This window comes from Salmo salar, chromosome ssa05, assembly GCF_905237065.1.
Source record: "Salmo salar chromosome ssa05, Ssal_v3.1, whole genome shotgun sequence".
In the NCBI taxonomy this organism is placed as follows: Eukaryota; Metazoa; Chordata; class Actinopteri; order Salmoniformes; family Salmonidae; genus Salmo; species Salmo salar.
This window is the reverse complement of record NC_059446.1, coordinates 76,586,832-76,609,510: the sequence shown is the minus strand read 5'-3', so window position 1 is coordinate 76,609,510 and position 22,679 is coordinate 76,586,832. Positions and strand designations below refer to the sequence as shown.

Genomic DNA, 22,679 nt, shown 5'->3' with positions numbered 1-22,679 from the left:
AATGCTAATACAACAGTGACGCTGCACACACTTCCAGGAGGACTGACTGAAACGACACTGAGACTTTAACACTGACACTACTGCACTGAGACACAAGCAGGTGCAACTATCACTACCAAAGATGCACTAAAAACCTGATGGGTTTAGAACTGCTACAGCTCTCTACCTGAACAGATTCACCTCTGAAGGCTAAACAGAATAAATAAAGTGATGAAATGAATAGATAAAATGCAGAGCAACACGAACCCCTGAGTGCTGTAATGCGAGGTTCCAGCACGTTCTCTGATGTAGTCAGAGGGCGACGTCAACATCTAAAACACACTAAACCATGGATGCTCCACACACACACTCAGACAAACACACACACACACTTGTCCTTCTCACACTGTCTACAGGCAATGCCAAAAAAGTCAACTTTCCAAAATGTCCAGTATTTCCAGTGAGAGAGGGAGCGATATGCTTGGATGTGACGGAAATCTCCTTTTGAAGACCAGAGGTCAAATGATACAATGTGTTACTTGCCCTGAAGAGATGGAAAGATGGGGTGGAAAGGGAGAGAGAGAGAAAGAGAGAGAGAGAATTTGGGCGGAAACACAACCTTTCATGAATGATGAAGCGATTGTTGTGTGAGTGAAGAGCGAGAGGAGGGGAGAGAACCCCCCCCATGGACTCTACAAAGTATCGAAAGCGTTCCACAGGGATGCTGGCCCATGTTGACTCCAATGCTTCACATGGTTGTGTCAAGTGGGCTGGATGTTCTTTGTGTGGTGGACCATTCTTGATACACACAGGAAACTGTTGAGTGTCAAAAACCCAGCAGCGTTGCAGTTCTTGATACAAATAGGTGAGCCTGGCACCTTTGTCATACCCGTTCAAAGGCACTTAAATCTTTTGTCTTTCACAGTCACCCTTTGAATGGAACACACACAATCTATGTCTCAATTGTCTCAAGGTTTACAAATCCTTCTTTCACTTGTCTCAAGTGGATTTTCCAAGTGAGATAAATACGGTATCATAGCTTTCACCTGGATTCAACTGGCCAGTCTATATCATGGAAAGAGCATGTATTCATAATGTTATGTACACTCAGTGTAGGTCGAAGGTGTATCAGAAATATTTTTGCTATTTTCACAACCATAATTATGGGCACAGTAGCTGTCAGTGGCGCGAAAAGGCTGGGTTTTGAGTTGTGGGTGTGTCAAGGATCCGAACGTACTCCATGGCTAAATGTGGGGTTGCTTCAAGTTGTGTATTTAGGGTCTTTTATTTAGGGTCTTCGAATCAACTCCAGTTGGAATGTTAGTCTAGTTCCATGTTATAGTCTAGTTTGTTAAATAGTCTGCACCATATTTGTAATATGTTGAACATGTTTGCAGTCCACATTGTTGCAATTGCATGGCTTCTATATAATTAAATACATTGTTAACTAGCATTCACACTGATATAGTGGCTAGGCCTACTGTAAATTGCAGTCTGGACATGGACATACCAAACATAGTCAATAACCAAGATTAAATTCAGAAGGCTATTGATAAGGCCTAAAATGACAGTGTATAATTAGAATACAATTGCAGTAAAAACGAAAGAACAACATGTTCCAAATATAGGCTGTCTAAATACAGTTACAGGCACCATTAATGCTCCCGGTGGGCATATAATACAGACAAGACAAATTAGACTATGGAGGGTTTTACGCACATCCAAACTTTTGACAGGAGCTGGACAAAGATCCAATATATTAAGAAAGGGGGAACATCCACTCACCTTTATACTGCTAGCAAATATAATGTTTTATAAACATCATGGAACCATCTTACAGATCCTTACATTTTACATTTAGCAGACGCTCTTATCCAGAGCGACTTACAGGAACAATTAGGGTTAAGTGCCTTGCTCAAGGGCACATTGACAGATTTTTCACCTAGTTGGCTCGGGGATTCGAATGCTCTTAACCGCTAGGCTACTGCACCAGTTCCGGAGGTCTACGTCACCGGCCTCTAGGTGTCACTGAACTGTCTCATTACACACACCTGGTTCCCATTCCCCCTGATTTTTTACATTTCACCTTTATTTAACCAGGTAGGCCAGTTGAGAACAAGTTCTCATTTACAACTGCGACCTGATTGGTGATTGTATATATGTGTCCTCTGTTCACCATTGCCTGGTCGATTATTGTTCCCATGTCCGTTGGTCTTGTGAGTACCTGTGCTTTGTTGTTTCGGCTTTCGTGCTATGTGTATTGGGCACTATTTCGGGTCTCGTTCCCGTGCATATTTATTAGAGGTTTAACCTCGCTCTTTTGTTTTGGTTACATCCCTGCTTTTGTATCCGTTTGTTTTGGGCTTCGTGGCCTGTTGTATTGTTTGGGTGGCGTATTCCTGACCCTGTATCCAATCATTTATACAACATGACACCACCCCAAAATGATATTTGCAGTTCTCCAGAAATGGCAGACCCATTTTCACCACAAACCCATGGATGGTTCATCTTTAAAATAAAAGTTTTTTAAACCAACAACAATATTTCTAAATAGCTTATCTTGTTCCATGGCACTGTGTGCACGCGTAGGCCTACATTTGATCTGATGTCTTTACGGGTAATATTCGCTAGTCTATACAAAATACTAGGCTTCTGTCAATTGCCGAAGATAGATTTACAGGGCTCTATCTACCCTTTAAACTAGATCCATTAGCCACAAGCAGCACAAACACAGACCCATTGGCGTATGCATGCAGAAGCCCTAAATGTGCTAATAGAAAAGGCCTCAACTCCAGAAATGTATATACACAGGTTTATAATTATTCCACAGATTAACTTCATGTTTTGTGCATGCAATATAAGGTGCTTATGAAATAACAGGAAACGATTACACTCAGGTGTTATTGACATAAGTGCAACCATTAGATTTTCACACAGTAATACAATGATAGTAAAATAATCATCATTTTGGTGGGGGTTTTTCTGCAGCGCATTTCGATCATTCCACCTCAATAGGCAGATATAGCACCTTCTCACACCACATGTGAATTCATTGTCACGTGTGGACACCATGATCATCTAACATAATTATCCAGTTAGTCCAAAATAAATTCCCAACCTTGACTTAAAATGAAATGTTTGCTGACAATTATTCTCACATCAAATCAAAGTGTATTTTTCATGTGCGCCGAATACAACTGGTGTAGACCTTACAGTGAAATGCTTACTCATCAGCAGACTACACTTTACCCTAATGCACCAAATTATTAGCCTGTCTTAAGGACATTAGCAACAAACATTTCACTTATTCATTGTCTTATCAACATTATATTTGAATAATAGGGATTTTAAATGTATGTATATATATACCTACCTATATATATACACAAGTAGCCTATTTCCGAACAAAGTAGCCATTTTCATTTGCCACAGAAATGTATGTAAAAACGTAAATGCTGAGGATATGGCTTTTGCAAGTGCCAACATCCCTTGAAAAAGTTGACAATCCCAAAATGTGTGCATTCATTAACACACATGTAATGAACGGAGGTAAAAAAAAACTGAAAGCATCTCCATAAACTTCAGAAAAATACACTGACACACAATGATGTGTGTTCTTCTCAGACAGTGTAATGTGTTTATTTTATTTCCGATGGCTGTGTATCCTGTCTTTCCGTTTATAATATAATGCTACATTGCAGGTTTTCAAGCGATATTCTGATTTAGAGTTTTTTTCTGGTTGGATTCATCTCTTCTCCCCTTGAAGTCCTAATTTCAACCATTTTTACAACCTCCGTTGATCAGGGATTGAGTTGGAGAGGATCAGCTTGAGCAAAGTGAGGTGTATAAATCCTGTTGGGGCTAGGGGGCAGTATTGAGAATTTTGAAAAGAATATGTGCCCATTTTTAACTGCCTCCTACACCAACTCAGAAGCTAGGATATGCATATTATTACCAGATTTGGATAGAAAACACTCTGAATTTTCTAAAACTGTTTGAATGGTGTCTGTAAGTATAACAAAACTCATATGGCAGGCAAAAACCTGAGAATAAAATAATAATTTTGTGGCTGTACTATTTTTTGTTGTTGTCATTGTTATTAGATACCACAGTGAGAAAGGATTCATTTCGCAACTCCTACGGCTTCCACTAGATGTCAACGATCTTTATAAAGTTGTTTGAAGCGTCTATGATGAACAGAGACCGGATGACAAGGAAGAGAAGTTGACCTCCCTGGGATGTCGTCACTTCATTATTGGCTGCACCTGCGCAATCATGTGATGCGATACATTTTTCAAAGACGTTTTTCAAGACACAGGAGAGGTCGGGTTGAAACATTACTGATGTTTCACGTTAAAAATGGCTCTAAAGATTGATGAACGTAAATAGATTTTTTTTTTACTTTTCGCCGTGACCCCCTACCCCCCCCCGCGCTACTTTTTAGTAGCCTACCGAAGCTCTAACAACTTGGAGTTATTGGGACTATCAATTATGAACTTTGTTGAAAGAAACCACATTTGCAGTGGACCTGGGATGCCTGGAATTGCCAATGGATGAAGATAATCAAAGGTAAGGGATTATTGACAATAGTCATTTTGATATTACATGGTTACAAGATGGTGCTAACCTGTATAGCCTAGCCTATTGTTCTTAGCACAGCACCCGGTTTATTGCAAATTGTGATTTCCCAGTAAAGTTATTTTGAAATCTGGCATTGCAGTAGCATTTACGAAATGTTAAACTATGAATATTTGAATGACAATATTATAATTGACCAATGTTATCGAATAGTAATTTTGTGATTTTGTAACGTTGTTCACCGGAAGCATTTCAGAGGAAAAAAAAATCTGATTTTCACCGCTTCGGTAAAATGCTGTTTTTGGATATAAATATGAACTTGATGGAACAAAAAATGCATGTATTGTGTAACATAATGTCTTAGGAGTGTCATATGAGGAAGATTGTCAAAGGTTGGTGCATAATTCTAGCTGGTTATCCGCTTATGGTGACGCCTGTCTTTGAATTGACAAAACATTACACACAGCTATTTTCAATGTACTCTCCTAACATAACCTAACTTTATGCTTTCGCCGTAAAGCCTCTTTGAAATCGGACAATGTGGTTGGATTTAGGAGATGTTTATATTTCAAATTGTGAGAAATAGTTGATTGTTTGAGAAATTGAAATTATTAGATTCTTGCAGTTTTGAATTTCCCGCCGTGGTCTCTTGACAATGAATCCCAATACCGGGATAAGATCCCCAACAGGATAATCACTGATCTATACTGAAAAATATAAACGCAACATGCAACGATTTTACTCAGTTATAGTTCATATAAGGAAATCAGTCAATTGAAATAAATTCATTAGGCCCTAATCTATGTGTTTCACATGACTGCTCAGGAGTGCAGCCATGGGTGGGCCTGGGAGGGCATAGGCCCACCCAGTGCGGAGCTAGGCCCAGCCAATCAGAATGAGTTTTTCCCCACAAAAGGGCTTTATTATAGAGAGAAATACTCAGTTTCATCAGCTGTCCAGGTGGCTGGTCTCAATCCTGCAGGTGAAGAAGGTTATACATGGTCTGCAGTTGTGAGGCTGGTCGGACGTTCTGCCAAATTCTCAAAATCGACTTTGGAGGCGGCTTATGGTACAGAAATGAACATTCAATTATCTGGCAACAACTCTGGTGGATATTCCTGCAGTCAGCATGCCAATTGCACACTCCCTCAAAACTTGAGACATCTGTGGCGTTGTGTTGTGTGACAAAATTGCACATTTTAGAGTGGCCTTTTATTGTCCCCAGCACAAGGTGCACCTGTGTAATGATCAAGCTGTTTAATCAGCTTCTTGAGATGCCACACCTGTCAGGTGGATGAATTGTCTTGGCAAAGGAGAAATGCTCACTAACAGGTATGTAAACAAATTTGTGCACAATGTGAGGGAAATAAGCTTTTTTTTGTGCATATGGAACATTTCTGGAATCTTTTATTTCAGCTCATGAAACATGGGAACAACACTTTACATGTTGCGTTTATATTTTTGTTCAGTATACAAATAGCTTTCTCTGCCAAATAATAGGCTTTGTGCAATTACTTTTCGTTGAGCTACTCCTCCCCTGGCTTGAGCGACACCTCCCCTAGCTTAGATGCCCCCCCTCCCGAAAAACTCACTCACACCCAAACAATTCATTATTGATTGGAGACTGCTTGTTTCAATTTATAGAGCATTTCCTTGGATTTTCAGCCTGCAACAAACCCAGTGGATAATGTTGTAAATTACCTGTCAAAGATAAAACCCTCAAAAAACAACCAGAATGCCTGGCTCTAATCATAATATCAATTTGTCCTTTCACCTCTGACTATGTGTTTTTGAAGCTCACTACTAATATATACACCTGATCCTCAATCAGCAGTAGCATCTCAATAGATCAAAATGACAGGAGAGGAGGCTTGGACAAATGTTCTCCCATCAGTCTGTTAGCATGTCCTTTCTCCTATAGGAAACAGCCAGAGAAATGTCTCCCCACTGGGCAAAGCAGTCAGTTCAACATCTAGTTTTGATTGACGTTTGGTTGGGTTGTCAACGTGAAATCAACAACATTGGAATTAGGTGAAAAGTTGGGTGAAAATAAGATGAAATGCCGTTATATTGATGAGTTTTTGCAAATCCAATCAGTTTTTCATGTTGATTCAACATCATCCCATTAATTTTGGGGGTTGAAATGACATGGAAACAACGTTGATTCATCAGTTTTTGCCCAGTGGGTCACATCTAGTAGGAGTCTCTTGGTAAGTCAGTTGGAATTCAGTGATTCAAATGAAAAGATTTCTGCTCAATATTCTCACTTCAACAGTCGGCGTGACTTCCTCTACCCTTTCTAGAAAACGGCAGTTTTCAACTCCACCCCTTCCTTCTCTGGTGCTGGGGGCTGCTTCCACACCTCGGTGGTGGGCTTGGTAGAGGAGCTGTCTATGGGGCGGTTCGTTGGAAGGTCGGGCAGGTGCCATGCGATGAAGACCAGATACATCCCAGAGCCCAGCATCCCTCCCAGCAGAGGAGCCATCATGGGAACCCAGAACCAGTAGTTATAACACCTAGAGAGACGAGGAGGAGGGAGGATTAGTTTCCAAGTCTGCAAGTGAATCAACTTCACTTTAACAACTTGTTCCCAGTTCCAAATTGAAATATGTTGTCTGTGCCATGTGTGTCCATCATGTGCCTGGTCTAGCACACTGGTATCCGCTGTGGCGCCTTAATTGGGGAGAACCGGCTCATAGTAATGGCCGGAATGGAATACATGGAACGGTATCGACCACATCAAACACATGGTTTCTATGTGTTTGATACCATTCCATTCACTTCATTCCAGCCATTAATATGAGCCATTGTCCCCTCAGCAGCCTCCTGAGCGTGGCACACTTGGCACCAACACATTCACAAACACACAAACCAGATCTACCTCTAGTCCAGGAGTAGGCCACTCCTTTCATATGGTTCACTCTTCTCTCCCGTGCACCTAACTGACCCACTGACCACTTCATGTAATACCTGACATGTTGCACGCCTGCTGACTCAGGTCAAAGTGTGTTAGACGTACGTAAACACCTCAGTGCCCCAGCCGGCGGTCAGTGTCAAGAGGCGTGGCCCCAGGTCACGGGCAGGGTTTATCGCGCCGCCGCAATTGGACGACATCGACATGCCGATCCCCAGGACTACCACGGCAACGATGGGCGGGATCAGAGCATCGGGGGCAGGACTATTCTTCTGGTCATCCAATGGGAGGATGCAGAGCATCAACATGGCAGTGGCCACCACCTATAGAATATGAGAAATTTGTGAAACCAGGAAATGCAGGATGAGAGCTTGGGACGATAAGGTTCTGTCTGCAAAAAGATGATTCTGAAATAATTGGCTTTATTAAAGTTCCAATCCCTCATTGGTTTGAATGGTGTCAACAATGTTATCTTGTATTCTGTTGCACTTAACATGAATTGGGGAATTTAGACTACTATATAGGTAGAGAACATTGAACAGAACAAGGCTATGTCAATAACTCAATCTGGACAAAATGCAGATAGAACCTTATAGTCCCAAGCTCTGAGTCAGTTGTTAAAAAAAGATTCACCCAGTTTCATTTAGCTTTCTTATTTCAGAATCTTCACATTTATGACACCATTATGATTTCCACTAGATAGCACAGCCACAAAGTCAAAATTGTCTGTATCGTAACAATTGATGATAATGTAATCTTAATTGAAGGTTAGGGTTAAGCATAAGGTTAGCAGTGTGGTTTCAGGTTAGGGTTAGGTTTAAAATCAGATTTTAAGAAGAGAAATTGTAGAAAATAGGCAGGGTTTATGACTTTGTGGCTGTGGAGGTTAGTGACGAAGGCCAAACGCTCTGAGGAAGGCCTTGAGGCCAATACGTAAAGTTAAGAGCAGTGATACTATCAAGATCAGTGTGTGGGTTTCCTCTTTTCTCATCTTATTCAGCTGTTACCATTCACCTGCAACACAGATGGCTCAGATGAGTGAGTGCCTTTTGAGTTAGTGATGACCCACCATCATCCGTTCCTGCTTCATACGGTATCATATTGGTCTGACCTGGTCTAGGATGCTGCTGCTGAGAGATAGGTGCGCTGCGGGATAGGTGGCAAAGATGGACGCCGTCTCATTAGCCCCATACACTGTCAAATTCCGTCCACTGAAGTCCATGATAGCATCTGACAGAGAGAGGGAGCTGGTTGTTCAGTGACAGTCATCATGACACACTATATCATGTCTTACTACTCTATGCTACTGAATATGCATGTAACAAGCTGACATGACACCAGTGATTGGTGGGACTGGTGTGTGAGTGTGTCTGACTGACCATAGTAGACCAGGAAGACCAGGCCAGAGGCCAGGTAAGCTCCCAGCACCTGACACAGAGTGTATGGGAGCAGCTTCACCCAGGGCACCCTGCCCAACGAACAGAAACTCAGAGTGACCGCTGGGTTCAGATGGGCTCCTACAGGAGAGAGAGAGGAGAGATAGAGACGGAGGGGGGAGGAGAAGTGAGGGGGAGAGAATCAGTCAACCTCCTGTTCATGATCTCACCCACTAAATCTGTGAACATCCACACACACACACACACACACACACACACTAAAAGAGTGAGAATGAGTGTGGGAGTGAGACTTTGGAGAGTTGTGGCCACTACAGTAACAGCCTGATGCAGAATGAATCACCAGGACATTAGACAGCTAGCACTGTGTGACCACAGTAATGTTAGTCATATAGAAGTCTGGGCGCTGGTGTGACCATTTCACACCACCCCTACGTCTATTACTGTTGCCAGACTGACATTGACAGTATGGTCTAAATACGTAGAATGGGAGAGTTCAGACATATAAGAAACGCTAATGAAATCAAGCTTAGTCATGGTGCAGAGCAAACTGTCCAGTGTTACCTAGTGTTGATTTTTCAGTAACATTCCTAGTGTTGATTCAGGTGTTCAATTAACTCTGTAAGTGTTACATTAACACCCATTGTTGTAAAAAGAACCCAAGCGTTGGTGTTAATAACCAGTGTTAAACCAAAACCACATCCATCATTATCATATTTCCCAGCATGCTCTATTGCAGGTGGATTTTTGGAATCGTTTATTTCAATATCTATGACTTTTGCATGTACTGTTGATTCATTAATCTTATGCTACTTAAATATAAATAACATACATTTTTCTAAACTAATCCAATCTGTTAGTTGGATTTATTGCACCCGTTATTGAAATGGTGGTTCCAGTTTAGATGGTTTAGCTAGCCAAAATGTTGGATATCCCCACTCTGTCTGTATTCCAATATGGATTCCATCACTTTGCAAGCCATCATAATGTGACTTGCAGGCCTGAAGAGCATGATTTGCAGGCTACTGTGTCAGGGTAAAACTAGGCCCTCAAAATAAGGCCTTATTAAATACTTGTATTGTGTTGAATAATAACATTTTCATGATAACATATTTGGCTGTTAGTGTTGATTTGACACTGGAGAAATTGCTGTGTGTATTCATTTTAGGGTTATCAGTTTGTCATTGAAGCAGCAATGTACTCTACCAGTGGAGGCTGGTGGGAGCAGCTATAGGAGGACGGGATCATTGTAATGGATGGAATGGAATTATTGGAACTGTATCAAACACATAAAATATATGGACACAACGTTTGACTTCGTTCCATTAATTCCATTCCAGTCATTACAATGAGCCCGTCCTCCTATAGCTCCTCCCACCAGCATCCTCTGTACTGTACATACTGTATACTGTATGAGTTGTTGTTTAAAGTGGAGAAAATGACAGTATTTAGTCTATTCCCAGGATTGGGATGGGAATTGGTTTGGGATGAAAGGTGTAGTAGGGTTTACCTGAGACCCCCTTGCAGAGGTACATGGCAGACATAACCCCTACAGAGAAGGCCATGTTGGCTGAGAGGTACTGTCCCTTAGTCTCTCTACTGGTCTTCACCTGGGCTGATGCACTACAGCCAAACATCTAGAGGAAGACAGAGGGGGAGAGAAGGGAGGCAGAGATAAAGTCTAGTTAGATTAAAGAGGCAGTCTGGTCTCATAGACTAGACGTAACATAATAAATATAAATCCGGGATATTCAACGTTTAGTGCTGAGCGATTAGTGCTTTTTGAGGTCGGTTCATTTTCGGGTACAAAGTCCCATGATGGTAGTGACTGTCCATTACTACTTATCACATATTAACCTTCATTTATTCACATTACTTAAGTTTTCTATGTTACGTCTACCCCTGACTCCAGGTTGAAAGAATACCATGAGGGAGGAGATGAGAGTGTGGAGGGGAGAAAGAGGGAGGAAGGGAGAAAGAATTAGAGAAGCAAAGCACAAGTAGAGTAGAGGTTAAGGGGGTGTGAGGGGATGTGATAGAGAGGAGCTCAAGGGAGATACTGTAAAAGAAAGAGAGGGAACATGAACAGACAGGTACAGCACACTGCAGCCAGGGCTAGAAGGACATCCAGTTCTAGCACTTTCCCTTCCTCAGCTGTGTGATTGAGCAAGGTCACAGCCTGCACACAGACACATGGAGAAGCTGGAATAGACCTAACGGTCATGGACTAACATACAGTATAAACTGTAACGATATTGCACCTGGCACCTTCTACCATACCCCGTTCAAAGGCTCTTAATCTTACATCTAGACGTTCCGCTAGCGGAACACCTGCTCCAATATCCAATGATAGGCGTGGCGCGAATTACAAATTCCTCAAAAATACAAAAACTTCCATTTTTCAAACATATGACTATTTTACAGCATTTTAAAGACAAGACTCTCCTTTATCTAACCACACTGTCCGATTTCAAAAAGGCTTTACAGCGAAAGCAAAACATTAGATTATGTCAGCAGAGTACCCAGCCAGAAATAATCAGACACACATTTTTCAAGCTAGCATATAATGTCACAAAAAACAAAACCACAGCTAAATGCAGCACTAACCTTTGATGATCTTCATCAGATGACACGCCTAGGACATTATATTATACAATACATGCATGTTTTGTTCAATCAAGTTAATATTTATATCAAAAACCAGCTTTTTACATTAGCATGTGACGTTCAGAACTAGCATACCCCCCCCGCAAACTTCCGGTGAATTTACTAAATTACTCATGATAAACGTTCACAAAAAACATAACAATTATTTAAAGAATTATAGATACAGAACTCCTTTGTGCAATCGAGGTGTCCGATTTTAAAATAGCTTTTCGGTGAAAGCACATTTTGCAATATTCTGAGTAGATAGCCCAGCCCGTGTGTACGTACAAAGAGAGAGAAAATAAAAGCATGGGATCCCCTCGTGCACGAGCCTGAGTCTCATAGTACTTTGACCGGCCACTATCCAAATGCGCTAATGTTTTTCAACCAGGGCCTGCAAAGCCACGATTCAGCTTTTTGCCGCCTTCTGAGAGCCTATGGGAGCCGTAGGAAGTGTCACGTAACAGCAGAGATCCCCTGTTTTGGATAGAGATAATCAAGAAGGCCAAGAAATGGTCAGACAGGGTACTTCCTGTACAGAATCTTCTCAGGTTTTGGCCTGCCAAATGAGTTCTGTTATACTCACAGACACCATTCAAACAGTTTTAGAAACTTTGGAGTGTTTTCTATCTAAAGCTAATAATTATATGCATATTCTAGTTTCTGGGCAGGAGTAATATTCAGATTAAATCGGGTACGTTTTTTATCCGGCCGTGAAAATACTGCCCCCTAGCCATAACAGGTTAACAGAGACCAGCTTAGATAACCAGTCTTACAAGTATTGTGGCTTATTGAAGGCTATAGATAAGGAGAAGTAGTTTATTAAAAGTAGATGGGTCGTTCCATGAAAAGAGTGCCTTTTGCGTCCCTTTGATATTTCAATTCTAAATTGTTCACCAGTATTGAATTTTAAAAGCCTGTTATATTAAATGCCCTTTAATATACGCCAGATGGAGAATTCAATACATCAGATATTTTATCATGTAAATGCAATAAAGATGTGTTATTTTGACATGTGACATCTAGGAACATTTTAACCCACTTAACCCCATCATTTCACCATCATTGTAAAAACCCTAGTTATTTTGTTGCTTTGAAAAAGTAATTTCTGAAGATTTTTTTTTCATGTGATAATAATTTACGTCTGTCCCTAATTTTAAGGTCAACCCTGTTACATGAACTGAACTCTCATTTTATTATGGTGAAACTATTCCTTTTTACATTTTTAGTTTTTTACAACACTGGGCTAAATCAGGGTCACAGAGTGATTCTTAGTAGTCTTAAACAAATCTACTTGGAACCAAAAGTATACACATGGTTATAAAAGAAGACACCTGTACCATGTCACATACTGTATAGAGATTAAATGTTTTCAGTTTTGACTTTTCATCCCAATATTACACTTATATACATCACAGAAGACTGAAATATAACAAAGCTGTTTGACATAAACACCAGATTTTTGTCAATTTGAAAACCAATCATCTTTATTAATTATGAAATGATTTATTTATTTTATTATTCTATTTAACTAGGCAAGTCAGTTAAGAACAAATTCTTATTTACATTAAGAACAAATTCTTATTTACAATGACGGCCTACCGGGAAACAGTGGGTTAACTGCCTTGTTCAGGGAAGGATCGACAGAGTTTTACCTTGTCAGATCGGGGATTCGATCCAGCAACCTCTAAGGAGTTGTTAATGTTTTGTATATTTCTATATTCCCTGTCTGATTCCCAGTCCATCCACTAGATAGCAGTAGGAGATCACATGATGTCTCTTGGCCACTCAAAACCAGTTGCATCTGGTTTGGGTAGCGAGTCACGGTGCCAAAATGGGAGGGGGGTTAACTTGCCTGGCCCAAAACAACCGCTCAGAGTTGAACAAAGATGCCATACAGCTAAAACCTCTCTGGTTATAGCTTCAAGCTATCAACTTCTTATCAAGTCATAATGTACCAAATTACTTTTTCATAAGCTACTGTAATAGGATACTGATAAAAATATGTTCACATTTCGAAGTAGGCAGTGGTGGAAAAAGTACCCAATTGTTATACTTAGAAGTAAAGATACCTTAATAGAAAATGACTCAAGTGAAAGTCACCCAGTAAAATACTACTTGAGTAAAAGTCTAAAAGTATTTGGTTTAAAATATACTTAAGTATCAAAAGTAAATGTAATTGCTAAAATAAAAGTAAAAGTACAAATATTTCAAATTCCTTATATAAAGCAAACCAGACGTCACCATATTCTAGTATTTTTTTATTTATTTTACGGATAGCCAGGAGCACACTCCAACACTCATTTACAAACGAAACATGTGTGTTTAGTGAGTCCGCCAGATCAGAGGCAGTAGGGATGACCAGGGATGTTCACTTGATACATGCATAAATTGGACCATTTTCCTGTCCTGCTAAGAATGCAAAATGTAATGAGCACTTTTGGGTGTCAGGGAAAATGTATGGAGTAAAAAGTACATTATTTTCTTCAGGAATATAGTGGAGTAAAAGTGGTAAAAAATAAATACAACTTAATTAGCACTTTAAATTATTTTTACTTTAGTACTTTACACCACTGCATGAATGAACATGGTTGCAATAAGTGGTGTTGACTGGTGGTCATTTGTCTACTGATGGTTTACTCAGGTTCTCAATTCTTATTTGTGGTTGCAATGTCAAGAGGAAAACCTGCAAGTAAGCACTTCATTGTACTGTGCATATGACACACACATACATACATACATACATACATACATACATACATACATACATACATATATATATTATATATATTTTTCTTCTGTCTATAAAAATTGTGTGTTTTATGTTTTCCATTTTGAACAGTAAGGCTTTAGAAGTTAGGCTACTCACCAGCAGAACAAATGTTCCCATCAGCTCTCCCAAACACTCCCGAGCCAAGGGGTTCGTCACCCTCAGAGTCCGCTTCACCCCCTCCATTTGGGGCTTAAAGCTGGGTCCCTTAACCCCCATCTTTCTGACTTCTGGGGCCACTGGCCAGGGATCTTTGTCTGGTACCTGCCCTCTCTCCTTCATCCCCAATACCTGTTTGTTAACCTGGACCTGTCCCTCTGTCACATCTATACGCATCTGTGCCTAAACCTGTAGCTTACACCTGGCCAGCCTACAGATTATGTGTGTGTATGATGCTCTGTGCAGATCAGATACCCACGCAGACCAACGGGTTTCTGCAGAATCTTGGAGTCAAAGTGGTATTCATACACTGTCAAAGTCAAAAATAAAAAGTGTCATTCAGTCAATAACAGCTGTCATCTTCACCTGTCTGTCGCCTAATGTCCGTCATCATCTTTCCCCGTGCACTGCTTTACTAGCTAGTTACCGTCTTTATCAGTGTCCAACCTGTCCCCTCATCAAATCCACGTCAACCACACACACACACACACACGGCTGACTGTCCATTAACTAAAGTATCGGATCTGATCTCATCAATCAGACTTTGGCCTCCATAACCATGAACTCTAAACTGCATAAAACCTAGTTTTAAATCCTAGTTAAATGTCATCCTTCTTCTAAACAAACAGTATCTGCTGTGTTTTTGGTGTGATTAAACATTTGAGCTCCTTTGTCTTACCATGCTTGTGGAAGTCAATTAGCCAGCTAAGTCATTTGAGAAAAAAGTCGGATCCCAGATTGATATAGCTATCTTGAAGCTACCAAGCTAACTAGCTACCAAGCTAACTAGCTACCAAGGTAACTAGCTACCAAGCTAACTAGCCACCTAGCTACCAAGGTAACATTTGAGCTGTTTTGTTCCGATATAAATATAATTAGAACATCATCATAGTTTTAACCCGAGATCTACTTATCTGGGCTTAAAATGAACTATTGCAACACATCTGTGTGTGTTTGTGCATGTGTCCGTGTGCGTGCATGCACATTTGTGTATTCTGATTCTTCAATATTAGTACATTTCAAAAGAACTTCAAAATCATACAACACTGCCCTTTGGTTCTTTTGGCAAACCTAATGTAGGGCTGTGCCAACTAGGCGACTAATCATTAATTAAGCCTTTGTTGACAACTCCACCAGAGTGATAAGATAGGTCAATATAACCACATTGACCACTCTTGTAACAGTGTTGAGTAATCTACTGTAATTAATAAATCACAGAGAAAAATGAAAGAGCGAACAAACACAACTGAGGAAGGCAAGTGAACTGCCCTTCAATTTCAGGTAAAGTAAAGAAGCAAAAATGTGCTTAGAGCTGGCACAACTCTATATTCTACATGACAGACCCATGTGTCTGCTCTAGAAAATACATTTCTATCTGAACGTTATGAAAAGTCACTTCTCCTGAACAGGCCCTGATGAAACCCTCAGGATAATAAAAAGACAGTACCGATAATGATGCAGGGAAGACAAATGCTAATGAAACGCAGCTTGGTTGAAATGTTATGAAGTATCACTAGCTCACTAAAGGTCACAGTGGGGAGCAGTAAAGAATGACTTGGCGTTATTCTCTTGTTAAAGGCAGAAAAAGCTAAGCTTAGTCTTACATCGGCTATTGCCTAATGCCATCTTATCACATGGCCAGGTGTCAGAGAGGGAGACCCATCCAATGAGAACCCATCCCACCAAGAGCAGTGTCTTCTGACCTGACCTGTTGCTAATTAATCAGTGACGTTAATCAGTGACATTAATCAGTGTAATTGGAACGCGATGTGTCACTGAGACATTCATAAACACATATAGGCCTATAAACTACACCTAAGAGCCTCATTGCATGTGCACACATGTACTCACACACACCTATCCCTGAGAACAGAGTACATCTGTGGGCAGATAATATGTGATCCTCTAGCGCCCCCTGTCAGTAAAACAATGTACATTTACATTAGAGTAGTTTAGCAGATGCTCTTATCCAGAGTGAGTTACAGGAGTAATTAGGGTTAAGTGCCTTGCTCAAGAGCACATCAACATATTTTACACCTAGTCGATTACTGGCCTAATGCTCTTAACCACTTGGCCACCTGCCGCCATGTACTGTGTTTAAACAGGGACCGTTTTCAACCATGGGGTTACTGTAGGATTTATTAACAGCAAGTAGACAGAGGATGATTATTAACGTTCTAGTCACAATATATATTACAACAGCCATATGCAAACTCCTTACATTTCATCAAATAAAACAATGGGCAGACTAGGTATTAAAGAAACATACAGCATATTTCTACAAAATTAAATAAATGACCTCTGTATTGATCTGTCTCTCCCTCTTCATACCCTGGGTTGAGCCTATATACAGACAGGCCCTCTCCTCAATGTGTACTGGTCTCTTCAGTGCTTTGTTATTGTATGACTGGTGCAATACATATCATCCCTCTCACTTGAGGTAGAAGTTGACCCGAACCACAGATCCAAAATCAGATTGGCAACCCTCACTTCAACCACATAGGAGTACAATGCTTCAGTGCTTTGTTATAAGCATATCGAGGGTGCATGTCAATGTTCATTCCTGTCACTGTGGTTTGTGAGGACAGTGTAGTACCACATCCACAGGCCCAGGGGGCAGTGTTCTGATCAAGGTCCAGGCCTCCAGCCTCCTCAGGCCCACCAAGCTCACACCCTCGATCTCCAACACCTCGTCCCCTGGAGACACCTGGTTCACTGGACCACCTGAAAGAGAAGAGGGGCTTATTGTTAGTGGAGGTTTACCTTGATATCTTTATCAGACACCTCATAACCAATGGTCTGAGCTTGGAGTTTGACATGTGTTTCGGCTGACTAAAGAGACTTTCATTTGAATGACCTCAATAGAAAGGTCAGCTCCTCTACCATGTGGTGATATACAATAAATGTATTTGATTTATTTGGCCATTTAAAAACACAATATGTGTGGACACAATGCATTATTGCAGTTTTTAAATCATTGAGGACGACAAAAAACGTTAAACTTATTTCCATTATGGTCCTCTTAAAAATACATGAAAACAGAATATATATACACAAGATGATAACATGAAAACAGAATAATATATATATACACAAGATGATAACATGAAAACAGAATATATATATATATACACAAGATGATAACATGAAAACAGAATATATATATACACAAGATGATAACATAAACAGAATATATATATATATATATACACAAGATGATAACATGAAAACAGAATATATATATACACAAGATGATAACATGAAAACAGAATATATATATATACACAAGATGATAACATGAAAACAGAATATATATATACACAAGATGATAACATGAAAACAGAATATATATATACACAAGATGATAACATGAAAACAGAATATATATATATACAAGATGATAACATGAAAACAGAATATATATATATATATACACAAGATGATAACATGAAAACAGAATATATATATATATACACAAGATGATAACATGAAAACAGAATATATATATATATACAAGATGATAACATGAAAACAGAATATATATATATACAAGATGATAACATGAAAACAGAATATATACACAAGATGATAACATGAAAGCAGAATGTCATTTTTTCAATAGGGAGGAAACAGTAAAAGGAATAAAATAGATGATCAAGTAACGTTCATTAATACTATTATATTTTGTAGGTAGGTTGACCTCTCACCCAGGAAGAGTTTCTGTACGGTGAGTGGTTTGTCTCCCAGGCTGGAACCCACTCCTCCCTCCAGACTGAAGCCCAGGTCTCTGCTGTGCTTCTCCAGCCTCACACACACCCTCTGACCTGACACACAGGACACACACACGGTCAAAATTACTCCCACACATTTGCCTACGTTCTCTGTCAAAACAACAGGTTCAGGGTGATAAGAGAGAAGCTGTGGAAAAACAACAGGTTCAGGGTGATAAGAGAGAAGCTGTGGAAAAACAACAGGTTCAGGGTGATAAGAGAGAAGCTGTGGAAAAACAACAGGTTCAGGGTGATAAGAGAGAAGCTGTGGAAAAACAACAGGTTCAGGGTGATAAGAGAGAAGCTGTGGAAAAACAACAGGTTCAGGGTGATAAGAGAGAAGCTGTGGAAAAACAACAGGTTCAGGGTGATAAGAGAGAAGCTGTGGAAAAACAACAGGTTCAGGGTGATAAGAGAGAAGCTGTGGAAAAACAACAGGTTCAGGGTGATAAGAGAGAAGCTGTGGAAAAACAACAGGTTCAGGGTGATAAGAGAGAAGCTGTGGAAAAACAACAGGTTCAGGGTGATAAGAGAGAAGCTGTGAAATGACTTTGGAACATTGATCAATGTCGTTCTGCTTTTGATAAGTTTCACCACAGTTCTAAAAAGTGCTACTGCAACGCTCCAACCAGCTGATCCATCTCACCAGTGTTAGCAGGCTCTGTCTGTGTCCCTCCCCGACTGTCAGTCACTGTTCCTCCCTTACGGGGTTCTGTTACCCCCCCTCTCCTCAAGACAACCACGCCCATCCCCTGAGTCCGTGCCCTCCTTAGTGTCCTCAGCACCTCCCAGTGGGAGGAGCCACACAGCGCTGTGCCGTTGATTGACAGGACCTTGTCTCCCTCCTGGATGGATCCCTCCTTAGCAGCCACCCCTGCCGGGAACACCTTATGGACCTGCAAGACAAACACCAGAGGTCAGAGTTGACCAGGAAGTGAAAAAACATGATGCCTAGGCTTTAGATCAGTGGGCTAATGTGGTCTTGAATTGTGTGGGCGACCTGAGTCGGTCACAGAAACATGGAAGCATTGGTACTGGTTGAGCAGTACTCACAGTGACAGGTTTGTTCTGGTCCACTCCTCCTGCCATGGTGAAGCCCAGTCCCACACCAACATCCTTATGGAGAACCACCACCTGGACATCCTCATAGTTCTATAGAGCGGGGAGAGATAGTGAAGTGGGATAGAACAGCAACAGCACAAGATGGCAGCTGAGCATTAACAAATACTGCTGCAATTATTAATGCTAATTAGAATGGAATAACACTAATGTAATGTTTTAGCTGGTTGTTTAGTCTGGTATAGTGGAGATGGCATGATGACTCCTTGCTGTCCCCAGTCCACCTGGCCGTGCTGCTGCTCCAGTTTCAACTGGAGCAGCACTCCCCCTCTCTCCCCCACTCCCCCTCTCTCCCCTACTCCCCCTCTCTCCCTGCTCACCAGCCTCACCTCATCCACTGACATGGAACCCTGACCTGTTCACCGGACGTGCTTGTTGCACCCTCGACAACTACTATGATTATTATTATTTGACCATGCTGGTCATTTATGAACATTTTAACATCTTGACCATGTTCTGTTATAATATCCACCCGGCACAGCCAGAAGAGGACTGGCCACCCCTCATAGTCTGGTTCCTCTCCAGGTTTCTTCCTAGGTTTTTGGCCTTTCTAGGGAGTTTTTCCTAGGGAGTTTTTCCTAGCCACCGTGCTTCTTTCACATGCATTGCTTGCTGTTTGGGGTTTTAGGCTGGGTTTCTGTACAGCACTTTGAGATATCAGCTGATGTACGAAGGGCTATATAAAAATAAATAAATTTGATTTGTAGTACCTGCAGCGTTGTCGCCCCCAGGCCCTTTACGTCGTCCAGCAGGCGGTTCAACTCATCACTGCCCAGGACAGACACACAGGACAGGGCCGACACGTCAGAAGACAGGCTGGCTGACCGGCTGGCTGACCGGCTGGCTGGCCAGCTGGACGGCCACTCCTCACTGTCAGAGGAAGACTGGGGATCATAGTCCACCTCTCCGAAGTTACACAGCTCTGCCAGACTGAGGGAGAGAGACATAGTAGGGGAATAAACAAAGATAAAGTTGAATGATTAGATAAAAAAAGTAACAGGTAGCCTGACAATAATCACACCTTTCTAGCTCTATATGGACTTTTAAACATGGTGCTTGTTGTGTCAGCGTAGGATTTTCATCATCAGTTGAAAACAGAAGTGACCCACCTGAGAGAGAAGCTCCTGCGATGTGATTGGCTAATGGCGCTGGTGACGGTCACCGAGGATTCTGCAGAGTCTGAGTCGTAGGTGGATTCCTCGTCCTTCTCTGTACCTTCATCATCAGTATCCTCATCACTCCATCCCCCCTCCTCTGAGTTCCATCGAGCCAGAGTGGGGAGGAGGGGTAGGCTGCTGGGGGAGGAGGAGGTGAGGGGAAGGGACAGGGAATCCCTCTCTAGGCCAGAGGGTGAGACTGGGATAGCAGGGTCAGTAGTGACCCTAGCCTGGGCTGTGTGTGTGGAGACTGGAGGGTTCTTCAGGGCAACCAGGCCTGAATCTACACCCTGTTGGTGTTTAGGCTGCAGGGAAGTAGTGGGGAGGTGTGGGGAGGTGGGAGGTGTGTTCTGGGGGTGGAAGGGGGGAGTTCTGGGGGGTGTTGGTGGGTGTCTTGTCATCATCGCTCACTGGAGATGGCAGGTTAGGTGAGTCTCTACTGTGAGGCCTCCTAGACTGGTCAGGGCCACCTAGAACATCATTGGAGTTGTTCACAGAGTTAGACAGCTGGGAGGATGAAGTATCCTTGGCAGTGACTGTAGTAGTCTTTGTGTTGGTGCCTCTCCTACTCCAGTCCTGGGGTGTGACTGTGTGATTGGGGAGGTCTGGCTCATCAATGGAAAAGTCTCTCAGAGTGTCTCTGGTGGTTTTGCCATTCAGAGGGATGTCTAGTTTACCCGCGAGTTTGGAAAACGTACCAGAGCCAACAGCCTTCTCCCCCACTCTTCCTGTCTCCCCCACTCTTCCTGTCTCCCCCACTCTTCCTGTCTCCCCCACTCTTCCTGTCTCCCCCACTCCTCCTGTCTCCCCCACTCTTCCTGTCTCCCCCACTCTTCCTGTCTCCCCACTCCTCCTGTCTCCCCCGCTCTTCCTGTCTCCCCCACTCTTCCTGTCTCCCCCACTCTTCCTGTCTCCCCCACTCTTCCTGTCTCCCCCACTCTTCCTGTCTCCCCCACTCTTCCTGTCTCCCCCACTCTTCCTGTCTCCCCCACTCTTCCTGTCTCCCCCACTCTTCCTGCCTCCCCCACTCCTCCTGTCTCCCTCACTCTTCCTGTCTCCCCCACTCTTCCTGTCTCCCCCACTCTTCCTGTCTCCCCCACTCTTCCTGCCTCCCCCACTCTTCCTGTCTCCCCCACTCTTCCTGTCTCCCCCACTCCTCCTGTCTCCCCCCACTCTTCCTGTCTCCCCCACTCTTCCTGCCTCCCCCACTCTTCCTGCCTCCCCCACTCTTCCTGTCTCCCCCACTCTTCCTGTCTCCCCCACTCTTCCTGTCTCCCCCACTCTTCCTGTCTCCCCCACTCCCTGTACTAAACCTCTATAACCCACTCTGCCTATCTCCCCCACTCCCCGTTCCTGCTCCCTCCCCCACTCCCCCTCTCTCCCCCACTCCCCCTCTCTCCCCTACTCCCCCCTCTCTCCCTGCTCACCAGCCTCGCCTCATCCACTGACATAGACCTCACCGCCCACCCTCTATCAGCCTTCCTCTCTTCTCTCACTACCTCACCTCCTCTCCCTCCACCAAGTGCTTTATCTGGCACACTCTTCCTTACCCCTTCTCCTCGTCCTCTCACCCCATCCATAATTACAATCCCTCCCTCTCCTCCTCCTCTCCCTCTCTCCCATACTCCCCTCACCCCGCCTACCTGTCTATCCAACCCCCTCTTCCTGACCCCGTCTCCAGACTCACTGAGCTGCTCCGGGACAGAGAAAGCCCGTCTGGGCTTCAGGTAGTTGGGCACTGGGACCTGCGATGTCTGTGTCAGAGCTTCAAACTGGTGGATCTTGTTCCTCACACTGGCTGCAGAGGGCACTACCAGTTTCCCAGGTAACTTGGTATTTTCAGTGTTCTGTAATGTTATCCTCTGTGGGGTGTTGGCTTCAAACACATCTTCTGACAGGCTCTGTTCCCTGGCCATGCCTCTAGCAGGGGTCTTGCTCCTGTCATAGGTGTCAGTTTTCCCATTAAGCTGATTGGTCAGGAGGGGGTTTAACCCTGTGGTGACCCCTACTCTGGACGTTGTGATAGGCTGAGAGTTCCTGGTGGGTGTCACTGATAGTCTGTGCTGGGGGAGAGAGACTTCAGCGTTATCTCTCCCTCGCTTCTCCACCTCCTTTTTCTTGTGTCCTTTTCCTTCGACATCAGTCCGTTTCTCTTTTTCCTGAGCCATGCTCCCCACCCTTAGTCTCTCCTTT

The 22,679-nt window shown here is 42.6% G+C and overlaps 2 protein-coding genes across 3 annotated transcripts; both read right to left on the bottom strand.

Annotated features, from left to right (window-relative positions):
- Positions 1 to 5,946: 5,946 nt before the first annotated feature.
- Positions 5,947 to 14,949, bottom strand: LOC106573814 (aquaporin-10). Of its 2 annotated transcripts, none has more exons than XM_045718952.1 (6): positions 14,381 to 14,949; positions 10,376 to 10,502; positions 8,851 to 8,988; positions 8,583 to 8,701; positions 7,585 to 7,794; positions 5,947 to 7,073 (listed from the first exon to the last, which is right to left on the bottom strand). In XM_045718952.1, exons 1-6 carry the CDS (start codon positions 14,615 to 14,617, stop codon positions 7,065 to 7,067), a joined length of 840 nt encoding a protein of 279 aa, XP_045574908.1. In that variant the 5' UTR covers positions 14,618 to 14,949; the 3' UTR covers positions 5,947 to 7,064. The 2 variants fall into 2 exon arrangements, with proteins under 2 accessions (XP_045574908.1, XP_045574907.1); XM_045718951.1 differs by having other exon boundaries at positions 7,577 to 7,794; positions 14,381 to 14,948.
- Positions 14,950 to 16,561: 1,612 nt separating this feature from the next.
- On the bottom strand, positions 16,562 to 21,274 carry LOC106595411 (pro-interleukin-16). The gene is made up of 6 exons (XM_045718949.1): positions 20,439 to 21,274; positions 20,040 to 20,259; positions 19,264 to 19,362; positions 18,857 to 19,106; positions 18,148 to 18,264; positions 16,562 to 17,164 (listed from the first exon to the last, which is right to left on the bottom strand). Exons 1-6 carry the CDS (start codon positions 20,888 to 20,890, stop codon positions 17,007 to 17,009), a joined length of 1,296 nt encoding a protein of 431 aa, XP_045574905.1. The 5' UTR covers positions 20,891 to 21,274; the 3' UTR covers positions 16,562 to 17,006.
- Positions 21,275 to 22,679: the final 1,405 nt, after the last annotated feature.

Coding starts and splice junctions, on each gene's coding strand:
- LOC106595411 (XM_045718949.1), bottom strand. CDS start 20,890: ATGATGACAAGACACCCACCAACACCCCCCAGAACTCCCCCCTTCCAC. Junction 20,260..20,438: donor CGCAGGAGCTTCTCTCTCAG/GTGGGTCACTTC, acceptor TCTCTCCCTCAG/TCTGGCAGAGCTGTGTAACT. Junction 19,363..20,039: donor TGGGGGCGACAACGCTGCAG/GTACTACAAATC, acceptor CCCGCTCTATAG/AACTATGAGGATGTCCAGGT.
- LOC106573814 (XM_045718951.1), bottom strand. CDS start 14,617: ATGCGTATAGATGTGACAGAGGGACAGGTCCAGGTTAACAAACAGGTA. Junction 10,503..14,380: donor TGGGAACATTTGTTCTGCTG/GTGAGTAGCCTA, acceptor GTCTTCCTCTAG/ATGTTTGGCTGTAGTGCATC. Junction 8,989..10,375: donor CCTCTGCAAGGGGGTCTCAG/GTAAACCCTACT, acceptor TCTCTCCTGTAG/GAGCCCATCTGAACCCAGCG.